Source organism: Hyla sarda, chromosome 9 (assembly GCF_029499605.1).
Source record: "Hyla sarda isolate aHylSar1 chromosome 9, aHylSar1.hap1, whole genome shotgun sequence".
Taxonomy (NCBI): Eukaryota; Metazoa; Chordata; class Amphibia; order Anura; family Hylidae; genus Hyla; species Hyla sarda.
This window is the reverse complement of record NC_079197.1, coordinates 97968721-97994428: the sequence shown is the minus strand read 5'-3', so window position 1 is coordinate 97994428 and position 25708 is coordinate 97968721. Positions and strand designations below refer to the sequence as shown.

The 25708-nt window shown below is 41.2% G+C and overlaps 1 protein-coding gene and 1 long non-coding RNA gene across 10 annotated transcripts in view; one reads left to right on the top strand and one right to left on the bottom strand.

Moving 5' to 3' along the window:
• The window catches only part of GAB3 (GRB2 associated binding protein 3), a 266527-nt gene that overhangs the window by 7842 nt on the left and 232977 nt on the right, over nucleotides 1-25708 (bottom strand). For all 6 annotated transcript variants that reach the window (XM_056539100.1, XM_056539102.1, XM_056539099.1 and 3 more), the window contains 5 exons: nucleotides 18635-19077; nucleotides 12850-12905; nucleotides 10435-10687; nucleotides 8716-8797; nucleotides 5079-5181 (listed from right to left, as the gene is read on the bottom strand). In XM_056539100.1, coding sequence (XP_056395075.1) covers nucleotides 5079-5181; nucleotides 8716-8797; nucleotides 10435-10687; nucleotides 12850-12905; nucleotides 18635-19077 — 937 coding nt within the window. The remainder of the gene's footprint in view (nucleotides 1-5078; nucleotides 5182-8715; nucleotides 8798-10434; nucleotides 10688-12849; nucleotides 12906-18634; nucleotides 19078-25708) is intronic.
• Nucleotides 12521-25708, top strand: part of LOC130290902 (uncharacterized) — a 176702-nt gene continuing 163514 nt past the window's right edge. For 2 of the 4 annotated variants that reach the window (XR_008847727.1, XR_008847729.1), the window contains exon 1: nucleotides 12521-12742. This is a non-coding gene — a long non-coding RNA (uncharacterized LOC130290902). Of the gene's footprint in view, nucleotides 12761-25708 lie in introns of all 4 variants that reach the window. The other 2 variants (XR_008847728.1, XR_008847730.1) reach the window with 1 other exon arrangement.

The following is a 25708-nucleotide window of genomic DNA, read 5'->3' as shown; positions in this document are numbered from 1 at the left end:
ATAACAGAAATATATTTTATTTATATGGTATGCATATTCAATGGCAATTAAATGTACATGCAGATGGCCATGCCACATTTGGTAAAGTGCTGTCATAAGGTCTTATTAGCTGCTGGCAAATTCTCTTATATAGACTTATTATTGGAGTCACAAGTAGAAGACTTTCAAAAACAATGCAGGAAAGCTACAGGCAATTGTATTACCATGTGCCTCATTATTAGGTCATTTCCTTAAATTTCTGATATATATATCACCAAAACAATGTTTATTTGTTTTTTCCAAAGCCATGGGCAGAACTACTGCTATAGGACTCAACAACTTAAGCTTCTTTCACACTGCCGTTCACATCCATCCCGTTTAGGGTCCGTTCGGCACTTTTTTTTCTTGCACTGAACGGACCCTGAAACGGGATGGAGTACAACTGCCGGTTCCCGACAGACCCCATTCACTTGAATGGGGTCCTTAAGGGATCTGATAGTTTAGCGGAATTAAGTGGAGAAAAAAAATTGTGGATGCACATTTTTTTTTCTCTGTTAAAGGGTATTCCAGTTAAAAACTATTTTTTTTTTTCATATCAACTGGCTCTAGAAAGTTATACAGATTTGTAAATTATGGAAAAAATAATAAATGGGGCTCAAGGGTCAAAGATATCTGGTTTAATTGATATGTATTTATTAATATAAAATGTAAAAAAGAACCAAATAGGGATGTACAGGGCCCTTGTACCTCCCTAATTAATTAAATAACGATAAAATATAATAATCCCAATATAAAAACTAATAACAACTATAAAATTGATATGCAATTTGAGCCTGTAATATCAATATCAATATAAAGATCTCCTGATCTTGAGGAACAGCACAGTATAAATGTTCATTCAAAAACTCTTGTTTCCGGAGATCTTCAATATAGAAAAAATAAAATGTATCCGCTACAAGTAATCAATTGATGCGGTAGTGCTGTATCCGTCCAAATCTTGGCAACTAATTTCACCGACACAGTGATACAATGTGGCACTTTGTGAACAGTGGACAGTCATTCAAAATCACTCTTTAAGCATTTCTGCGTATGACATACATCAAAGAAGCCAGTTGGCAATACATTACATATAATGCTCACCACTCCGAAATGTCACGGATCTCCCTTCAGTATAGTCCTGGGGGCCGGCTGTTAAGCGTCTTATGGCCGGTACCTTGCCTCTATCAGGGATCGTGCTGCTGGAGTCTCGGCCAACTCCCAAAATCGCAGCACTCGGTGGTGGGCACCGTTTGGGGGACTGCAGCGCTGTCAAGCGGAGTCCCTTGGTCTGACCAACTTGAAATGATGGTGGTCTATAGACCTCAAGTCTTTATTGCAGATGGTCCAATTGGCTTCTCACTGGTAGTTATTATATGCGATAAGCAGAGTGAATAACCCGGCGGCGTTCCTCGTGCAAAGTTCGCGCGCTCGGGAGATGGTTCACTGTGATGAATGCCTTGGATCTGGCGAATGATTGCTTATTCTCTCAGAAGAGTGTTCTTTAATAACAGGCTCAATATCGCAATGTCTGAATTGCTGGACGCGTTTCAAAACCTTCCTCGGTTTTTTCTTCAGCAGCGGAACGCTGCTGAAGAAAAAACCGAGGAAGGTTTTGAAACGCGTCCAGCAATTCAGACATTGCGATATTGAGCCTGTTATTAAAGAACACTCTTCTGAGAGAATAAGCAATCATTCGCCAGATCCAAGGCATTCATCACAGTGAACCATCTCCCGAGCGCGCGAACTTTGCACGAGGAACGCCGCCGGGTTATTCACTCTGCTTATCGCATATAATAACTACCAGTGAGAAGCCAATTGGACCATCTGCAATAAAGACTTGAGGTCTATAGACCACCATCATTTCAAGTTGGTCAGACCAAGGGACTCCGCTTGACAGCGCTGCAGTCCCCCAAACGGTGCCCACCACCGAGTGCTGCGATTTTGGGAGTTGGCCGAGACTCCAGCAGCACGATCCCTGATAGAGGCAAGGTACCGGCCATAAGACGCTTAACAGCCGGCCCCCAGGACTATACTGAAGGGAGATCCGTGACATTTCGGAGTGGTGAGCATTATATGTAATGTATTGCCAACTGGCTTCTTTGATGTATGTCATACGCAGAAATGCTTAAAGAGTGATTTTGAATGACTGTCCACTGTTCACAAAGTGCCACATTGTATCACTGTGTCGGTGAAATTAGTTGCCAAGATTTGGACGGATACAGCACTACCGCATCAATTGATTACTTGTAGCGGATACATTTTATTTTTTCTATATTGAAGATCTCCGGAAACAAGAGTTTTTGAATGAACATTTATACTGTGCTGTTCCTCAAGATCAGGAGATCTTTATATTGATATTGATATTACAGGCTCAAATTGCATATCAATTTTATAGTTGTTATTAGTTTTTATATTGGGATTATTATATTTTATCGTTATTTAATTAATTAGGGAGGTACAAGGGCCCTGTACATCCCTATTTGGTTCTTTTTTACATTTTATATTAATAAATACATATCAATTAAACCAGATATCTTTGACCCTTGAGCCCCATTTATTATTTTTTCCATATTGATCCTATTTTTATACACCGTGGGTATAGGTGTGTGTTGGGTTGCTCGGGTCCTCGGTGATTGTCAGATAGACAGGAGCCTCTCCATTTTGTTTATAAGATTTGTAAATTACTTCTATTAAAAAATCTCAATCCTACCAGTACTTATCAGCTGCTGAAGTTGATGTGTTCTTTTCTGTCTGCCAACGGTGCTCTCTGCTGACACCTCTGTCTGTCTCAGGAACTGTCCAGAGTAGGAGCAAATCCCCATAATAAACCTCTCCTGCTCTGGACAGTTCCTGAGACAGACAGAGGTGTCAGCAGAGAGCACTGTTGTCAGACAGAAAAGAACAACTCAACTTCAGCAGCTGATAAGTACTTTTAGAATTAATATTTTTTTTTATAGAAGTAATATACAAATCTGTTTAACTTTCTGGAGCTAGTTGATATGAAAAAAAAGATGGGCCCTTTTACACTGGCTGACAGGCTGCAGATAATGACCGCCAAAAGTGATCGGCACTCATTAAATGAGCCTTCATAAGGCTTGATCAATCGTGCAGCCCTTTAAATTCAACATTATCAGCCATACATGGATTGTTTATACAGGGTGATGTGTGGACAACAGAGATACATTTATTGGCAGCACAAAAGGTGGGATCAGCTTATGATCCACCAGGTCAACAGCTCACTGCTGGCCCTTTTACACTGACCGATTATCCTAGAAACACTTATTAACTTGATAATTGGCCCATATAAATTTGTGCCATTTTCATGTACTGTGACATCACTGTGTGCATTATCCCTGTACTGTGGCATAGTGTTTTGTAGTATTGAACATCATTGTTCTTAAACACTAAACAGTGTAATGTCCTTGCAATGTGACATCACTGTGTACTTGATTCACATTTGGAAATGTAATTGATATTATTATACTTTTATAGATGTATTTTATCTTTATGCCATGACATCATGTTATGCATTCTTGTACTGTGATACCACCTTGTGCATTATCCTCGTATGGGTTGACACTTTGTGCATTAACTCTGTGAATAAGAGATACGTGGCACAGACTGGGGATCAAAGCAAACAAACAAGATTTGCATGTTCTGAGCTTGCTGCTGAAATTGGTCAAGGTGGTTTAGGGCTGTATTCCAAGTATTATTATGCGGATGAAAAAGAAAATGCCATTCTCCTTTAACGGTTGGGTCTAATAACGCGACTCGATCAGATTCATTGAATGGACATAACCGTAGACAGGCGTGGCTTTCATTTTTTTTAATAAATCTTGCGCAACTTCTCTAACTCAGTGAATGCCATTTTAAAGCCTCATGCAATGTTAGTACAGTAATCCCTTAACTTACAATGGCCTCAACATACAATAGTTTCAACATACAATGGTCTATTCTGGATCATTGTAAGTTGAAACCAGACTCAACATACAATGTACAGACAGTCCAGATCTGTGAAACGTGTCAATGGCTTGAAACACTGACCAATCAGAATGGGCATTCATTGGTTAAACCCCTGTATTACTGAAGCGTATGCACTGACTGATGTCTCGTAGCACCCCCTACAGTACAGGGAGGTATTACATGTTCTGTACTCTTTACCTGTGCCAGGGTTAGCTGCTCCTTTTGACACCAAGTAAGGGTGACTCCATGTTACTTTTTTAGGACATTGCGTGTACTGTACAGGACCCCGCAGAAGCTCCTGTCCTCTACATAGACCAGTGTTTCCCAAGCAGGGTGCCCCCAGCTTTTGCAAAACTACAACTCCCAACATGCCCGGACAGCCTTTGGCTGTCCGGGCATGCTGGGAGTTGTAGTTTTGCAATAGCTGGAGGCTCCCTGTTTGAGAAACACTGACATAGACAGTGATTACAGCTCCCAGCAGATCTTTCTTACTTTTATATGTAAGGATTTGCTTTATCTATATTAGTTATTTAACTTATTTTTCTTTAATCCTCACTTTTTCCTATTTTTGATGACATTTTGGGGCTTCGGAACCAATTACCAGGTTTCCATAGAGTTCTGGTCTCAACATACAATGGTTTCAACTAGAGATGAGCGAACTTACAGTAAATTCGATTCGTCACGATCTTCTCGGCTCGGCAGTTGATGACTTTTCCTTCATAAATTAGTTCAGCTTTCAGGTGCTCCGGTGGGCTGGAAAAGGTGGATACAGTCCTAGGAGACTCTTTCCTAGGAATGTATCCACCTTTTCCAGCCCACCGGAGCACCTGAAGGCTGAACTAATTTACGCAGGATAAGTCATCAACTGCCGAGCCGAGAAGTTCGTGACGAATCGAATTTACTGTAAGTTCGCTCCTCTCTAGTTTCAACATCCAATGGTCGTCCTGGAACCGATTAATATTGTAACTTGAGGGACCCCTGTACAAAGGCATACATTTTGTATTATACTATGTATATGCCCTTATCTCTGTAATATGCACAGTAGGGCAGCTATGTGCTGCACATAACGCGAGATGAGGAATACATGAGACATTTACCATTGGAATATAGCTCTCCTCCTCTTCTCCTGAGACAGAACTGGAAAAGACATTTGCTGACCTAATACAGTCACTTTCTGGGGAGATAAAGCTGGTCCGATTGCTAGGAAGAAAAACACGGAAGAGGTCAGGCAAGCATATTACAGATGCTCTGAAACACAGCCAACTCCTGACACTGCACATATGGCTCATACACATGACTTTCTTTTGTTGCTTCTGTAAGAATAACAGTATGGAAGTGAGGTGAGTTTCCCAACCAGTGTGCCTCCAGCTGTTGCTAAACTACAACTCCAGACATGCCTGGAGTTGTAGTTTTGCAACAGCTGGAGGCACACTGGTTGGGAAACAGTCACTTCTATATGATGACACCTATAACAATAACACAAAGACAAGAAGGTAAACATTTCCGATCTGCGCTGAATGAGATCTGGCAAGTCTTCATCCAGACAGGCATGTAGATGGTAAACACTGCCCAGCCATTGAGACCAATGAATTTGGGAAGATTGTCCACCCGCTCCAGAACAAGGCAGACGTGATATGTCTGTCTAGAATGTTCCGAGCAGCTGTGTGCTCATGGAATATTTATTTGCTTCTCATCCAAAGGCTGAGGTCTGATTCATACCTTAGCCTATTTCTCTTCTCGTTGTCATATTTGCTTTACGAGACACTGGGGGCTGTTTTACTGAGCAGATCATTTTCCTGCCAATGTTTAGGTTTGCATCTGTGCTGAAAAATGATGCACGAGATTCTATGATATGATGTTTACAAAGCACTTAGACCTGATAAATATTAGTGTCGCTTAATAGAAAGGAAGTAATAACAGGAGCCCCCTTCTGCTGAAATGTTACTGGGATGGGTGCGGCTTTTATTGGCCTGATCTGGCGTGGGGGATTCACACTGCATGTTATGTTATTAGAATAATGTGGAGTTATATTATAGATCGGTAGAAGCTGAGCACATTGGTATATAGTTTTGTGGGAAAACTTGTCATTTACTATTTGTAATCCCTGCTCTTTGAGTCCAGAGTTGGTGGGCCTGTGATTGACAGCTTCCCTGCATTAACCAGAATACAGAGGTAGCTGTCAATCATTGATGAGAACCGCCCACTTAAACGGGTACTCCGCCCCTGGCATCTTATCCCCTATCCAAAGGATAGGGGATAAAATGTTAGATCGCGGCGGTCCCGCTGCTGGGGACCCCGGGGATCGCCGCTGCGGCACCCCGCTATCATTACTGCACAGAGCGGGTTCGCTCTGTGCGTAATGACGGGCGATACAGGGGCCGGAGCAGCGTGACGTCAGGGCTCCACCCCTCATGACATCACATCCCGTCCCCTTAATGCAAGTCTATGGCAGGGGGCGTGACGACCGCCACGCCCCCTCCCATAGACTTGTATTGACGGGGCGGGCCGTGACATCACGAGGGGCGGAGCCGTGACATAACGATGCTCCGGCCCCTGTATTGCCCGTCATTACGTGCAGAGCGATCTCGCTCTGCGCAGTAATGATAGCGGGGTGCTGCAGCAGCGATCCCCGGGGTCCCCAGCAGCGGGACCCTGGCGATCTGACATCTTATCCCCTATCCTTTGGATAGGGGATAAGATGTCTAGGGGCGGAGTACCCCTTTAACTCCTAAATCTGGAATAAACTGGGATTTTAATTAAGGGGGTATTCCAGGCAAAACCTTTTTTTTATGTATATCAACTGACTCCGGAAAGTTAAACAGATTTTTAAATTACTTCTATTAAAAAATCTTAATCCTTCCAATAGTTATTAGCTTCTGAAGTTTTCTGTCTAACTGCTCAATGATGATGTCATGTCCCAGGAGCTGTGCATGATGGGAGAATATCCCCATAGGAACTGCACAGCTCCCGGGACGTGAGTCATCAGAGAGCAGTTAGACAGAAAACAACAACTCAACTTCAGAAGCTAACAACTATTGAAAGGATTGAGATTTTTTAATAGAAGTAATTTACAAATCTGTTTAACTTTCCTGAGCCAGTTGATATATATAAAAAAAAGTTTTGGCCTGGAATACCCCTTTAATAATTTACAAGTTGTGCTGAATAATTTTCTATATACAGACGTGGAAAATCCCACAATGTTCCCTGAAATACTGTTACTTTAAAACTGACAAAAGTAATACTGTACAGGGAACAATGAAATCTCAAGGCTATCATGGCATTCTGGAGCAAAATGTACTGCCCTGTGTCAGGAAGCTTGGTCCAGTACCAGGTCATGGGTCCTCAACAGGATAATGACCCAAAGCACACAGATAAAACACCCAAGAATGGCTAAGAACAAAACATTGGACTAAGCTGAAGTGGCTTGTATAAGCCCAGATCTGAATCCTATTGAACTTCTGTGGAAGGAGCTGAAACCTGCCGTCTGGAGAAGACACCTTCACAAAGTGAATTAAATACCATTAGGGGGACTGTCAGTATTTTATGATCCCTGTGGTTTGGATGGCATGAAAGTGATGACATGCTTTCTTTAAATACCCTACATAAGACATCTTAAATCCCAAATACCACCACCATATCCTAAATATTATTTGGTGATTTCAGATTGAGAAGACAACAGTATTTTGAATCTAGCAGCTTTGAACAATTAAATATATGAACAATATAAATAGTCACAATAATTTCTTTACTATCCTCATGAAGTTTATATATAGTGTTCTCCTGTCTCCAAAGTGTTTCAAGCCCTTCCAGTTCTTAGTTGAGGTCATCATACCATGATTAAGAACCAAAGGAGTTCGAAATGTGTCGGTGACAGGAGGCCACCATATCTAAACTTCACAATGGATTTCTAGACATATGATAATACGGATTTAAGATTTTATTGCTGAAAAGGTGCAATAGTACTTTACCTTTTGGTAAGCAGTACCCTAGTAACCTTTTATTGTTTTGGTGTTAGACTGCACCTGGGAGTCCTGTCCTTCAAGACCCCCCTAGATATTAGGATAATAGTCACCCACGCAAAAAAAAAGGCTTTGACAGCAGATACTAAAGATAAGAAACTCACTGATATTTATGGAAAAATCTGAGAGTTTTATATGAGAAAATGTTAAAGGGGTATTCGAGGCAAAACCTTTTTTTTATATATATATCAACTGGCTCCGGAAAGTTAAACAGATTTGTAAATTACTTCTATTAAAAAATCTTAATCCTTCCAATAGTTATTAGCTTCTGAAGTTTTCTGTCTAACTGCTCAATGATGATGTCATGTCCCGGGAGCTGTGCATGATGGGAGAATATGCCCATAGGAACTGCACAGCTCCCGGGACGTGAGTCATCAGAGAGCAGTTAGACAGAAAACAACAACTCACCTTCTGAAGCTAATAACTATTGGAAGGACTAAGATTTTTTAATAGAAGTAATTTACAAATCTGTTTAACTTTCCGGAGCCAGTTGATATATATATATAAAAAAAAGTTTTGGCCTGGAATACCCCTTTAATATTAATGTAGTTTACGGCATTATAATTTCTTGTAACTTAGTTATTTATTTTTAGACATTGGTGGTCAACAGTAAAGAAATACCTTGGTTAACAACAAATGTTCTTAGAACATACATCCTTTCTTTACAGATAGATAGATAGATTTACACATTTACAGTAAACTTGTGGTCACTTACTAAGGCACTGTCCATGTTCTAGTCACCGCAGGATGTTCTCGAATTGTAGAAAGATTACGCAGGTCCAGAGGTGGTGGGCGCACTATAAACACATAGAGGGAGATTTATCAAGGGATTTAAGCAGCTTTTTATGCTTAAAAAATTCACACAAAAATTTGCACGTGCGCCTAAGTAATTTTTGTGTGACTTTTGTGGGTAAACAAACAATACCAATTTGCCCTACCTAAGCAATTTTCAGTTTTTACTTTGCAGTGGTCCAGGATTTATCATTGTGAAAGTCACATGTAAGCAAATAAAAGTCGCAAACCCCCTTCAAAAAGTCGCAAGTGTAAGCAAGGTCAGACCTGGCTTACAAACTTGCCTATGACAACATTTTCAAAAAGTCGCACGTGACAGATTTTGTGCAACTTTTTTTACTTTCATTTTCACAGGCACAGTGGGGCAAGCTAGTCACCCGCCCACACATCTCCCGCCAACGCAACACTACTACAACTCCCAGCATGTCCTTACTGTAAGGATATCCTGGTAATTGTAGTTGTGAGGTACGGGGGGGGGGAATGGTGTTAGATGGGCAGGAGGATGACAAGCTTGTCACCCGCCGGCGCCGCATGACTACAACTCCCAGCATGTCCTTACTGTAAGGGCATGCTGGGAGTTGTAGTCATACAGTTGGGGGCAGGTGACAAGCTTGTCACCCCTTGCACATCTACCCCCAGCCCTGCTGCATGACTACAACTCCCATTATGTCCTTACTGTAAGGGCATGCTTGAAGTTGTAGTTGTGCGGTGCAGGTGGGAAATGTGCGGGTGGGTTACAATAAATGTACTAACGTATTTTCCTTTTTTTCCCCTTCCATTTCAGATCCATGTATCCTGTGGAGTACGATGATGACCATTGTTTTTTGTTTTTATTTAGTTTAATGTTAATAAAATAAAAAGGGCTTGTGAGGGAGTGTGTCTTGGAGTAAAAGTTTTTTAACATGTTGTTTATTTTTATATTTTTTTTTATTTACTTCACAGGCTTAGTAGTGGAAGTTGTCTTATAGCCAGAATCCATTACTAAGCCGGGGCTTAGCGATAGCACCAAAAACAGCTAGCACTAACCCCCGATTTTTTCCCTGGTACCCACCGCCACAGGGGTGCCGGGAAGAGCTGCTACCAATAGGCCCAGAGTATAAAAAATGGCGCTCCTGGGCCTAGGCGATAACAGGCTGGCGTTATTTTGGCTGGGGAGGGCCAGTAACAATGGTCATCCCCACCCTATTACGTCAGGATGTTGCTGCTTGGTTGGAATTTGGCTGAGAATGAAAATATGGGGAACCCCTTTTTTTCCCATAAATAATTAAATAATAAAAGAAAAACACATAGGGTTCCCTGTATTTTTATTCTCATCCAGATACCAACCAAACAGCAACAGCCTAACGTTACCAGGGTGGGCAAGGACCATTGTCCCTGGCCCTCCCCAGCCTAAATAACGCCAGCCTGTTACTGCCTATGCCTAGGAGCGCCATTTTTGATGCTCCGGGCCTGTTTGTACCGGCTTTTCCAAGATCGCGTGGGGCCCCCAGCGGCAGGACCACCATGATCAGACATCTTATCACCTATCCTTTGGAGAGGGGATAAGATGTCTAGGGATCTAGTACACCTTTAAGTGATCAAAAGAAAAAAAATGTTTCATGAAACAACAGCCATAGAAACACAATGAGACATATTGACTTACTCTTTCGACGAGGTTTGAGGTCTCGATTTACAGGAGGGGGCTCCAGGTCTGCAGGGAGTTCTGGCAAAGGACTGGTAACCTTTGAGTTGACTGATGTTGGGAAGGTAAAAGCTGCAGTGACCGGACTCATTGGTATATATCCATCTGTGCTACTGTCTGACTCAGAAACTGGCGGGGAAGCATTTGGGTTCATGGGGACATAGCTATCTTCTGAACAGTCTGATGTAAAGGAATAAAGTGGTGTAAACCTTGGCTAAAAGACATAAAGAAAAAAAAAAGAAAATATTACATTTGTGATAGTGGGAATGAAAACAAAGAAGGAATAAAAGAACGGGAATAATTATTATATTATGATGTACATATCATGTAAAAAAGTCTCAACCTTCCTGGGTCCAGAGGGACATTCCCTTTTTTTGGGTGATGTCCAGCTGTCCCAGGACAGTACTCATGTGTCACTGAAACTTCTTGGCTTGGCGCTATAGAATATTTCCTTCCTATGCTCAGCACCGAGCCATGGCTTGACAAAAAAACTCCAATGGCAATGGTAGAACTATGCAAAAAAATGGGAGGTATGTTGTCAGGTATACTGTAGCAGAGTGACTACAGATGCCCAGAATGCTATGTAGCTGTTTTAGCCTTCTATAACATTTGCAGTGACTTCCTCTTTATCTTGTAAATTATTTCCAGGTCTTGTTTTTGGTCACAGAACGGGGAACATTATTGCAGATTTCACTAAAAATAGGAAGTTAGTGCATCCTACAGCTACACAAGCTAAACACAATAAAGTTCACATCACATGATGAAATCAGATATAACCCTTTACTATAGCAGACATATAATGTTTCTGTTAAGGGTGTGGATCCTATATGGTCAGAGCATGCTGGGAGATGGTAGTTGTATAATAGCTCAGTTTAGAGGAACCTTCTATGTGATGTGCTCAGAACGGCCATGCTATACACATATATATATATATATATATATATATATACAGTGACCCCCCCGACGTACGATGGCCCCGACATACGATAATTTCAACATGCGATGGCCTCTCAGAGGCGATCGCATGTTGAAGGCAGCATCAACATACGATGCTTTTGTATGTCGGAGCCATCGCATAAACGGCTATGCGGCAGCGCAGACTTCTTCAGCTGCCACCGGATAGCCGTTTACGGTGCCCCGTGTGGTCCGCTGACGATCACTTACCTGTCCTCTGGGCTCCGGCGCGTCCTCTTCAGGATCCCCTGCATCGTCTGCGCTCTCCATCGTCGTCATCACGTCGCTGCGCACGCCATCCCGTTATCCAATAGGAGCGGCATGTGTAGCGACGTGATGGCGGCGACGTGAGAGCGAGGATGCCGGGGAAGCAGAGGCCTTGCCGGAGCGTCGGGGACACCACGGGGACACGGCGACAGCGATGGAAGGCGACATCCAGGGCAGCGGTGATGAGCGGTGACGGTCCGGAGCAGCGGGGACACGTTAGGTATAACCTTCAATACCAGTGGTCTTCAACCTGTGGACCTCCAGATGTTGCAAAACTACAACTCCCTGCATGCCCGGACAGCCGTTGGCTGTCCGGGCATGCTGGGTGTTGTAGTTTTGCAACATCTGGAGGTCTGCAGGTTGTAGACCACTGTCCTATACTTTACATTGCACGGATCCCTCAACATACGATGGTTTCAACAAACGATGGTCCATTTGGAACGGATTATCATCGTATGTTGAGGGACCACTGTATATATATATATATATATATATATATATATATACATACACAGTATATAAATATATATATATATATATATATATATATATATATGTGTGTGTGTGTAATTCCACAGTTGCCCACTAGGAGTCTCTATTTAGTTTAGAATAGTAATCCGTCTCTACGCTGCTTTCACTAGCTTTGAAATTGCAGTTCTGTTTGTACATCCCATCATTGTTCTTTCTTATGTCATACAGTCTTTTGGCGTATGAGTTATGTCCACTGCAGAAAGTTTTTCGTAAAAATGTGTCAATACAGAAAATGATTGAAGCAGTGATTCAGTAGGTTCAGAGTAACGCACTATAGGTGTCCCAGTCAGCAGTCCCTGATAGCAGAGCTCACAAAATAATAACGGCCCAGATTTATCAAACTGTATGAGAGAAAAAGTGGAGAGATTTCCCCCCAGCAACCAATCACAGCTCAGCTTTCACTTTACCACAGCTCGTTTTAGCTGAGCTGTGATTGGTCGCTGGGGAAAAACCTCTCCACGTTTTCTCTCACACAGTTTGATCCTTACTTTGCAGTGAAGTGAAGTCTACTGAGAAGGTGCTATAGTAACCATAGGTGCTGTATTAACCATATAAACCCTGTGAACATTCACGTGAACATATAAAAATTACTTTTATTGTATTGAATTATTGTAGAAAACTAACCAGATTTAAGCTGAGTCTCTTATCTCTACTTCTTAGTGAGCCGTCTTCCACATCACCTGAAAGGCAGAATATCATTTTTATCATAAAATTACTGCAGCTTTACAACAACGTCCTAACCAAGATTTTTTTCTATTATTTTCTTAATGATAAATATTGTACGCATTTGTAATACAAATCTGTTTCATATCCATGTGCATAGCTTTATATAATGTGGATTGTCACTGTGTACGCCATTCCATTGTGCTGCACTTTTGGACCTAGATTATCTTCTGGGGGATAATGGGGGCCAAGGCTGGGTTCACACCACGTTTTGTTAAATACGGTTCCCGTATACAGCTGGGAGGAGGGGGCGGGGCTTAATCGCGGCGCCCGCACTCAGCCGTATTCAGGAACCGTATTTAATGCATGTCTATGAGCCGACCGGAGTGAACCGCAGCCTCCGGTCGGCTTCATTTTCGGCCGTATGCGGTTTCCCGACCGCAGGCAAAAACGTGGTCGACCACGTTTTTGCCTGCAGTCGGGAAACCACATACGGCGGAAAACGAAGCCGACCGGAGGCTGCGGTTCACTCAGGTCGGCTCATAGACATGCATTAAATACGGTTCCCCTATACGGCTGAGTGCGGGCACCGCGTTTAAGCCCCGCCCCCCTCCTCCCAACCGTATACGGGAGCCGTATTTAACAAAACGTGGTGTGAACCCAGCCTAATCTGCATCTTGCCTATCCGATGCAGGTTCCACACAGTATCCGCGTAGACCATGTGACATGTGACTTTTTCTTCACACAGATTTGCAAATTTGCATTGTAAAAATCAGATTTCCAAAATAAGGGGTATTCCGGCCGAGTACATCCTATAAGATGTCTGATCGCGGATATCTGTGCAGCACCCTGATTTTCCAGTCTCGGCCCGTCCCATAGACATAAATGAAGGGGGCGTGGTGAGACCTCACAAGGGGGTGTGGCATGACGTCACATCTCCAGTCCCGGAAACACAGAGGTTTCCGAGACTGGAAAGGTAGCCCCACATAGACTGCGGGTGCTGCACAAAGATCGCAGGGGGGTCCCAGCGACAGGCCCCCTGTGATCAGACATCTTATCCCCTATCCTTTGGATAGAGGATAAGATGTATTTGGCCGGAATACCCCTTTAAACATAATGGGTAGCAGTATGGAGCACAGCAAAGAGTGCATGAAGTGAAGGACTATATCAAATAGTGAAGTACAATATCAAATAGGTGCAGCTGTCAAAGGGAAGCCATGGATGATGCCTGGATCAATGTCTGGATTCACTTATGGACATACGAAGAAAAACCCTGGAGCTTGGGGCGCAACATTCTTGATACTAGTAATAGACCATATGCACGTCTGTTTCACAGAATCTCACATCATAACGCGTTTCTGAGCTGACCACCCCTTCCTCAGATGAATTATCTCATGAACTAGCGTTTTCTTAGGCTAGGTTCAGACTAGGGAATTTATGCCTGCAATTCCGCCTTGAAATTGCAGGCAGAATTTCTGCTGACTAAAATGTACAAGCTAGTGAATGGGTTTTCTATTCACCAATTCACACTTCGGAATTTTTGAAGCGGAATTTGTGAACGTAAAATCCGCTTTAAAATATCCGCCTGAAGAATGGTGTTGCTCATTTTTCAGGCGGGTATCCTGATTCAGCCAGCGCTGGCTGCACTCGGAATCTCTAGATGGAAATTTTCCATCTGGAGATTCCACAGTCTGAACCTAACCTTAAAGGGGTTATCCAGAAAAAACTATATATATATATATATATATATATATATATATATATATATATCTCAACTGGCTCCAGAAAGTTAAACAGATTTGTAAATTACTTCCATTAAAAAAATCTTAATCCTTTCAGTACTTATGAGCTGCTGAAGTTGAGTTGTTCTTTTCTGTTTAAGTGCTCTCTGATTACACATGTCTCGGGAACTGTCCAGAGTAGAAGCAAATCCCCATAGCAAACCTCATCTACTCTGTGCAGCTCCCGAGACAAGCAGAAATGTCAGCAGAGATCACTGTTGCCTGACAGAAAAGAACAACTCAACTTCAGCAGCTGATAATTATTGGAAGGATTATGATTTTTTAATAAAAGTAATTTACAAATCTGTTTAATTTTCTGGAGCCAGTTGATATATATATATATATATATATATATATATATATATATATAAACACACACATATACACATTTTCCTGGAATACCCCTATAAGAGTAAAGTTGTTTGTTAAACACATCCAGTATGATGTGCAAAGGGCTCATGGAAATTCTACATACCCCACAGAGTGTGTGAACGTACCTTAATATTCTCTATGCTAAAAGTTTATTTTCCCCCTAAACTAATGTATCCCACCAAAGGTTCTCTTGTTTCTACATCATACACACATATAATGATGGTATGTGATGTATAAATCAATATCTTGCAAATAAGAAAAGTATAAGAAACCTAATGTCCAGTCCTATGACTAGGCAGCCATTTGCGTGCTCCCTATTAGAAATGAGTGAACTTACAGTAAATTTGATTCGTCACGAACTTCTCGGCTCGGCAGTTGATGACTTTTCCTGCATAAATTAGTTCAGCTTTCAGGTGCTCCCGTGGGCTGGAAAAGGTGGATACAGTCCTAGGAGACTCTTTCCTAGGACTGTATCCACCTTTTCCAGCCCACCGGAGCACCGGAAAGCTGAACTAATTTATGCAGGAAAAGTCAGCAACCGCCGAGCCGAGAAGTTCGTGACGAATCGAATTTACTGTAAGTTCGCTCATCTCTACTCCCTATGAATGGAAATTGAACCATGGACTGTGCCTCCATGACTTAGCAATCATCATCAAAGTAATGCAGGTGACATCACAAAGCTCTTCTTCACCCCCCACTCCACTCCCTAGTGCTGTTATAGACAGGTGGAAGCACACTATAGTGTGCGGCTCAGACTACTGTTTTCCCTATGATGTGGGAATGATCTAGTCTTAAAGGGGTACTCTGGTGGAAAACATTTTTTTTTAATCAACTGCTGCCAGAAAGTTAAACAGATTTGTAAATTACTTCTACTTCTTAAAAATCTTAATCCTTTCAGTACTTATCATCTGCTGTATGCTCCAGAGGAAGTTCTTTTCTTTTCGAATTTATTTTCTGTCTGACCACAGTGCTCACTGCTGACACCCCTGTCCATGTCAGAAACTGTCCATAGCAGGATAGGTTTGCTATGGGGATTTGCTTCTGCTCTGGATATTTCCTGACATGGACAGGGGTGTCAGCAGAGAGCTCTGTGGTCAGACAGAAAGGAAATTCAAAAAGGAAAGGACTTCCTATGTAGTATACAGCAGCTGATAAGTACTGGAAGAATTAGGATTTTTAAATAGAAGTAATTTACTAATTTGTTTAACTTTCTGGCACCAGAAAATGTTTTCCACCGGAGTACCCATTTAAGTCATGGTTTCATCTTTCAACCACCACCAGTGTGATCCTATAGAACAGTGGTCTTCAACCTGCGGACCTCCAAATGTTGCAAAACTACAACACCCAGCATGCCCGGACAGCCAACGGCTGTCCGGGCATGCTGGGAGTTGTAGTTTCGCAACATCTGAAGGTCCGCAGGTTGAAGACCACTGCTAAAGAAGAAAGAATTTCAACCTTTGATCTGTGTCCCCCATGTTCCTATACTTATATGTAGGTGTATACTTCTAGGGAATAATAGCTTCATATAATTTTATATGGAGGAGAGTGTGACAGTTTTTTCTTTAAGATCATCACTAAATTTATAAAATTCATGTGAAAAAAAACCCTCAGCATACATGCTTGTAATATCAAAGGCCGATGGATGTACAGTACAGGCTTAGTAGAAGTAGTAGCTGATACAAATCCTGAATAGAGCCATCTTATAAAGCCTAATATATAGCACAGCAGACACAATAAAGCAGATAGCTATACTAAAAAGCCATTACTCCACAGCTACCATATACATCAGAGTTGAGTCACTTGCCCATTTGGTTTCCTACTGTATCTAGCCTCCACCAGCAGTGCTCAGGATATGCCTATCTAGCAGTCATTGTTTGGATATACCAATAATGTCTGAAATGTTCATACCCTTTAACCCAGAGGGTGTATTCCCTTATACAGATCAGACTTAAAGGGGTACTCCCGTGAAAACCTCTTTTCTTTTAAATCAACTGGTGGCAGAAAGTTAAACATATTTGTAAATTACTTCTATTAAAAAATCTTAATCCTTCCAGTACTTATTAGCTGCTGAATGCTACAGAGAAAATTCCTTTCTTTTTGGAACACTGATGACATCACGAGCACAGTGCTCTCTGCTGACATCTCTGTCCATTTTAGCAACCATGCATAGCAGATGTATGCTAAGGGCAGCATGGTGGCTCAGTGGTTAACACTGCTGCCTTGCAGTGCTGGGGACTTGGGTTCAAATTCCACTAAGGACAACAATAAATAAAGCGTTATTATTATAATAATGTCAGCAGAGAGAACTGTGCTCATGATGTCATCAGAGAGCATTCCAAAAAGAAAAGAATTTCCTCTGTAGTATTCAGCAGCTAATAAGTACGGGAAGGATTAATATTTTTTAATAGAAGTAATTTACAAATATGTTTAACTTTCTGCCATAAGTTGATTTAAAAGAAAAAAGGTTTTCACCTGAGTACCCCTTTAAGTCTGATCTGTATAAGGGAATACACCCTCTGGGTTAGAGGGTATGAACATTTCAGACATTATTGGTATATCCAAACAATGACTGCTAGATAGGCATATCCTGAGCACTGCTGGTGGAGGCTAGATACAGTAGGAAACCAAATGGGCAAGTGACTCAACTCTGATGTATATGGTAGCTGTGGAGTAATGGCTTTTTAGTATAGCTATCTGCTTTATTGTGTCTGCTGTGCTATATATTAGGCTTTATAAGATGGCTCTTCAGGATTTGTATCACCTACTTCTTCTACTAAGCCTGTACTGTACATCCATTGGCCTTTGAGATTACAAGCATGTATGCTGAGGTTTTTTTTTCACATGAATTTTATAAATTTAGTGATGATCTTAAAGAAAAAACTGTCACATTCTCCTCCATATAAAATTATATGAAGCTATTATTAAAAAATCTTAATCCTTCCCGTACTTATTAGCTGCTGAATACTACAGAGGAAATTCTTTTCTTTTTGGAATGCTCTCTGATGACATCATGAGCACAGTTCCCTCTGCTGACATTATTATAATAATAACGCTTTATTTATTGTTGTCCTTAGTGGGATTTGAACCCAAGTCCCCAGCACTGCAAGGCAGCAGTGTTAACCACTGAGCCACCATGCTGCCCTTAGCATATATCTGCTATGCATGGTTTGCTAAAATGGACAGAGATGTCAGCAGAGAGCACTGTGCTCGTGATGTCATCAGTGTTCCAAAAAGAAAGGAATTTCCTCTGTAGCATTCAGCAGCTAATAAGTACTGGAAGGATTAAGATTTTTTAATAGAAGTAATTTACAAATATGTTTAACTTTCTGCCACCAGTTGATTTAAAAGAAAAAAGGTTTTCACCGGAGTACCCCTTTAATATGTTCTGGGCCTTTGGATGGTCATAGAAAGATGTAATAATAAAGATGGAACAGCCCGTTTTCCATGAAGACACAATAGTGCTGTTACCTTTACCCTCCAGTACACATGTATTTTTAGACTCATGAAGAAGCATAAGTGTAGTGTCGGCCCATCACTGGCCAGTTAAATAAACCACTTGATTATCCATTTTGCACATAAAATACTATGTTTACCTTTCCAGTTCCTAACATTGTCCAGACTGGATAGTGAAATTCTTCTGGGCACCATTCCAGATAAACAATGTCCATTCTGGATAATTCCACTGGAAATCACCTCAGGCCTTGCTTCAGGAAAATGGTTTGGTTTAGGCGGTCTTGGTGGTGGAGTGATGGGTAATATTTCATTGTCACTGACTCCACTGTGGTTTTTATCAACTGGAAATGTCTGTGCTGAAGAGGGTCCCAGCAGTGGGGAGGAAGAGGAAAAGTCACTGGATGAACCATTTGATTCTAAGTCTTTAACAAAAACAAAGTTGGCCGACGGCATGTGATTGTGGTGGAAGTTAACATTGTAGAGAGTCTGGCTAACGGAGTGCTGGGATGGGAGGCAGTCGAGAAAAACGTCATCGGAAGATGTCTGCTCCAGTGACTTTTCAGAGTTAGAGCAAGTGTCACATCTGGAATGAAACACAGGACATGAAATTACATTTGGGAAATAATGCTGAATAACAGATATACTTGAAAGCTTGGGCTAGGGCTAGGATGGCACTGGGCTTGAAAATAAATCGGATATACATAAAAAATACATGGGAATATATCTAGGATAGTACTGAGCTCAGCGCAGGAGCTTCTTACAGAACTATAGCTAGTATGGCATACAGGTAGTGCACGAAGGCAGACAAATCGGGGAAAATGTAAGTTGCTACACCTATGAAGATTAACCTATAAGATAACCTATGGGAAAATAGGTGAAAAAAAAGGTGACAAAACAATCAGTACTGTAATGAAATGATATACAGTGTTTGTCGTGGTGTTCAGTTCGAAAACGTAGTATGACAGACCAATATAATAATAATTCTGCCATGTCTTTTCTGCATAGCTCCCTATCTCCTATTAAAGTCAATGGGAGCAGGGTTTTCAAAGGTGACACCACAAGGTTTTTGAAGTAGAAGTCGGCCCAGTTTGTAAAACTTAAATAAATACTTAAAAGAAAAAAAAAAAGAAATCAGCCCAGTTTCCGTGCCAAAACCCCTGGCTTATAACTGTGTGAATATGTTATGTACACACGGGCCTAATAGACACTCGTGTGCAGCTTTGTGCCGCCATTCTCCCTGTGCCATGGGGGGCAGCCCTGAAGCTCCCATATGCCTGGCATATGACATGATACAAAAGCATTTGCATTGCCCTTTTGCTAATAAAGGAAAAACAAAATAGCATTTTCTACCTACACAGAAAAGCAGCTGTAAACAGCTGTATAACATAACCGTAAAGAATAATATCACTTCTCATGGAATTTGGTAACACTTGGCATTCACAAAGGAGACATTTTTTGAAATGAGAGGAAAACAGCCTATTGTGCCAATGTCCATTTAAAGATCGAGTCTTCCCATACTTGTCAGCACACAAGATGGCAAAGCTCTTGTTTATATGATGGAACGCACTCCTCATCTGTTTAAGATGCATTTGGCTATTTTTAACTGAAGTCAGAGTTTTCCGTCCTCCATCTGATTCTCACAGATGATACCAAGTGGGAGGGACTGCATGATCTTCCTAAGTGTCATTAAGTAAGAACACTCAGTTCTGTTCTGCTTGGATCAAAGATTAAGTAGAAATGTCTTCACCAAGCAAAAGGCACATTTATCTTGCATGACTCTCTTACTTCATTTTAGTTAAATGGCAACTACCTTTCCAAAATGAACAACATATTTGAGGGGTTATCCACCATAAGGTGATTTTAGTACATACCTGGCAGACAGTAATGGGCATGCTTAGGAAGGATCTGCATTTGTCTTGGGGCTAAATGGCTTGTATTTCCTGTTTGACTTTTCCTTTTTTGACTACAAATCCCACAATTCCATCTTCCTTCCTCCCACACATCAGCCCCCCCCCCCCCCCACCCATTGAAACATAAATGAGCTGCATCCATTCAAATCAGTGTAGTTTTCAATCAGGGTGCCTACAGCTGTTGCAGATTGATCCCACTCCCACCAAGCGATCCCTCCACCCATTGAAGCAGACAGGCTCCCTGTCATCAGCTGACTAGTGATGTCAGGTCTCGGCCGCATTGCAAGCTGGGAAAAATCTGAGACAACAGTCATTTTGTATGCTGTTAAAATTAAATATTGGGGTGAAAATCACAGAAGAATTGTGAGAAAACCGTCACACACAGGTACAGACACTATATTATGAACTACACTAACATCATAGCCCCTGTAGCATAGTCAAATAAAATAAATTCCTGGAATACCCCTTTAAGATTCAATGGAGTTTTCTGCGATGGATCAATGTCCTTCTCTACTTATATCATAATAAATGTGTCATATGCTCCATATGCAGCTATTGTGGAACTGAGGTCGACCAGGCTGACCCATTCACCCTACATTGTGTAAACCCACCCCAGAAAGGGAACCTGTCCCACTGAACATACAGCCCGAACTGCCAGCATCATATGATTAGTTTAATAAATATATATATATATATATATATATATATATATATAAATATATATATATATAAACGGGATCAGTATTTTCCTCGGGGAGAGGACACGACTCCTGGCGTGAGACGGAGATTTAAGTAGGCCATTTGCACTCCGCGGGCACCTGGGTAAAAAATATTCAAATGAGCTTACCACACCCCCTATACAAGGTAGTGTGTCCCGCAACCAGCTCCGACTCCAGTTAAGAAGTCTCAGAACTGATTGGGATTTTATGCCAAGCCAGAACTCTCTCCAGAAGGACAGATAACCCATCTGCAGACAGCTGTTTCGGGGTACTTGCCCCTCGTCAGTACAGAGCAGGGTTATCTGGCTTGGCTGGGTGAGAGGCCTCTGACTAGCTAAACGGGATCAGTATTTTCCTCGGGGAGAGGACGCCACTCCTGGCGTGAGACGGAGATTTAAGTAGACCATTTGCACTCCGCGGGCACCTGGGTAAAAAATATTCAAATGAGCTCACCACACTGTACATGTAGTGAGTCCTGCAACTATATATATATATATATATATATATATGTATATATATATATATATATATATATATATATATATATATATATATAGTTGTGTGGGAAACAATTTAGAAGGACATTTAATTCATCTAAATCCCTGTCCGTTCTGGGTTTAGGAGTCCAGTGGGCGGTGCTACTCAGTGATTGACAGTTACATTTGTATGTACATTCATACAGGGAAGGCTGCCAATCATACAGTAGGAACTGTCTCTTGAAATGTCAAATGTTTTCTGTTTTACACTTAAAAAAAATGGCTCCCTGGAAAACCCATGAATATGAGCTTTTTAAATCAGACATTCCCATTACTAGATATTTCTTATTCAACATCATGCGATGAGTGCTAATACAGTCAATCTGGAACATATACCTAGTATATAAGTAGGTTAAACAAGAAGTGTACAGGGCCCTAAAAATAATAAATGTAATAATAAAGATCATTTGTAAAGTATCTTCCTCCTTCAATTTTAATAAATATCTATGTTTATAAAGCTCATGAGAACTTACATCAGCTTTACTGACCAAAAAACAGGATCTTTTCTGTAGGTTGCCTATGGTCTTACATCTGTTCATGGTGTAATAAAAGATATCACAATGTAAAGTCCAGTTAAATTTAATCTACTCTGAAATGGTTTATGACTGTTTCCCATAGCTGGGTCAGTGCCCACATTTTCTCAGGCTTCAAAAGGAAACAGCGAGTTAACTCTGTGTGCAGAATGCAGAACGTGTTCTATAGGACCATCATGGATGTAAGGGGAAGTCAGTGTTCAAGTCAGTATTTGCCAACCAGGGGGCCTCCAGCTGTTGCAAAACTACAACTCCCAGCATGCCCGGACAGCCTTTGGCTGTCCGGGCATGCTGGGAGTTGTAGTTTTGCAACAACTGGAGGCACCCTGTTTGGGGAACACTGGCTCAAGTGATTAAACGGGTTCTCCGGTGAAAAACTTTTTTTTTTTTTTAAATCAACTGGTGCCAGAAAGTTAAACAGATTTGTAAATTACTTCAATTAAAAAAATCTTAATCCTTCCTGTACTTATTAGCTGCTGAATACTACAGTGGAAATTCTTTTCTGTTTGAAACACAGAGCTGTCTGCTGACATCATGAGCACAGTGCTCTCTGCTGACATCTCTGTCCAGGGTAAAAGGAAATCCCCATAGCAAACATATGCTGTTCTGGACAGTTCATAAAATGGACAGAGATGTCAGCAGAGAGCACTGTGCTCGTGATGTCAGCAGACAGTTCCGTGTTTCAAAAAGAAAAGAATTTCCGCTGTAGTATTCAGCAGCTAATAAGTACAGGAAGGATTAAGATTTTTTAATAGAAGTCATTTACAAATCTGGTTAACTTTCTGGCACCAGTTGATTTAAAAAAAAAAAATTTCACCGGAGTACCCCTTTAAGACAGTGTTTCCCAACCAGGCTGTGAGTGCATGCTGGGAGTTGTAGTTTTGTAACAGCTGGAGGCACCTTGGTTGGGAAACACTGGATTAGGATATATTATAGTGAATACAAGATGACAGTATAAAAAAAAAGTGTAGAGAAGTGACTTCTACTACGTATCTAATGTCGTACAGCCCAGCATGTTAAAGGGGCACTCCGGTGGAAAAAAATTGTTTTCAAATCAACTGGTGCAAGAAAGTTAAACAGATTTGTAAATCACTTCTATTTAAAAATCTTAACCCTTCTAGTACTTATCAGCTGCTGTATACTACAGATATACTATTTGGGTAGTTCTTTCCAGCCTGACCACCGTGCTCTCTGCTGACACCTCTGTCCGTGTCAGGAACTGTCCAGAGCAGGAAAGGATTTCTATGGGGATTTGCTTGTACTCTGGACAGTTCCTGACACAGACAGAGGTGTCAGCAGAGAGCACTGTTTGTCAGACAGAAAATAAATTGACACATTTCTCTGTAGTATACAGCAGCTGATAAGTACTGGAAGGATTAAGATTTTTAAATAGAAGTAATTTACAAATCTGTTTAACTTTCCGTCACCAGATGATTTCAAAACCTTTGTTTTCTACTTGCTTGTTTCTACCGGGGTTCCCCTTTTAAGAATAAGGCTATATACACATGCTGCATTCTGAGCCTCAAAAAAGGGCTCGTATTGAAGGAGTACTCCAGCATTTTAAAACGTATCCCCTATACATAGCACTCCCATTATGAATGCATGGAGGAAGGGGAAGGGGGCATGTTGACCCCGCTCCATGTACAGAGAGAGTGTGAGGTCCCCATTTTTGAGATCACAGAGGAGAGGGGGTGCTAGATAATTATCCCCAATTCTGTGGATAGGGTATATGTAGACACAATTTAAAACCCTGGAGTATCTCTTTAATCCCTTAAGTACCCAGCCATTTTACACCTTAGGACCCGGCCATTTTTGAACATCTGACCACTGTCACTTTAAACATTAATAACTCTGGAATGCTTTTAGTTATCATTCTGATTCCGAAAAAATTTTTTGTGACATATTCGACTTTAACATAGTGTTAAAATTTTGTGGTATCTTGCATCCTTTCTTGGTGAAAAATCCCAAAATTTGATGAAAAATTTAAAATTTTTGCATTTTTCTAACTTTGAAGCTCTTTGCTTGTAAGGAAAATGGATATTCCAAATAATTTTTTTTATTCACATATACAATATGTCTACTTTATGTTTGCATCATAAAATTTACGTGTTTTTACTTTTGGAAGACATCAGAGGGCCTCAAAGTTCAGCAGCAATTTTCCAATTTTTCACAAAATTTCCAAACTCACTATTTGTCAGGGACCAGTTCAGGTTTGAAGTTGATTTGAAGGGTCTTCATCTTAAAAATACCCCACAAATGACCCCATTATAAAAACTGCACCCCCCAAAGTATTCAAATTGACATTCAGTCAGTGTTTTAACCCTTTAGGTGTTTCACAGGAATAGCAGCAAACTGAAGGAGAGAATTCACAATCTTCATTTTTTACACTCGCATTTTCTTGTAGACCAAATTTTTGAAATTTTACAAGGGGTAAAATGAGAAAATTTATACTTATTTTTGTAGCCCAATTTCTCTTCAGTAAGCACATACCTCATATGTCTATATAAAGTGTTCGGCGGGCGCAGTAGAGGGCTCAGAAGTGAAGGATCGACAAGGGGATTTTGGAGAGTACATTTTTCTGAAATGGTTTTTGGGAGGCATGTTGCATTTAGGAAGCCCCTATGGTGCCAGAACAGCAAAAAAAAAAAAAAAAAAACACATGGCATACCATTTTGGAAACTAGACCCCTTGAGGAACGTAACAAGGAATAAAGTGAGCCTTAATACCCCACAGGTGTTTCACGAATTTTGCATATGTAAAAAAAAAAAAAATTTCACTAAAATGTGTGTTTCCCCCCCAAATTTCACATTTTTGCAAGGGTTAATAGCAGAAAATACCCCCCAAAATTTGTAACCCTATCTCTTCTGAGTATGGAGGTACCCCATAAGTTGACCTGAAGTGCACTACGGGCGAACTACAATGCTCAGAAGAGAAGGAGTCATATTTGGCTTTTTTAAAGCAAATTTTGCTCGGGGGCATGTCGCATTTAGGAAGCCCCTATGGTGCCAGGACAGCAAAAAAAAAAAACACATGGCATACCATTTTGGAAACTAGACCCCTTGAGGAACATAACAAGGAATAAAGTGAGCCTTAATACACCAAAGGGGTTTCACGACTTTTGCATACGTAAAAAAATTAAAAAAAATTCACAAAAATGTGTGTTCCCCCCCCAAATTTCACTTTTTTGTAAGGGTTAATAGTAGAAAATACCCCCCATAATTTGTAACCCCATCTCTTCTGAGTATGGAGGTACCCCATAAGTTGACCTGAAGTGCACTACGGGTGAACTACAATGCTCAGAAGAGAAGGAGTCATATTTGGCTTTTTGAGAGCAAATTTTGCGCGGGGGCATGTCGCATTTATGAAGCCCCTATGGTCCCAGGACAGCAAAATAACCCCCACATGGCATACCATTTTGGAAATTAGACCTCTTGAGGAACATAACAAGGGGTAAAGTGAGCATTCCCCTCCCCCCACTGGTGTCTGTCAGATCTTTGGAACAGTGGGCTGTACAAA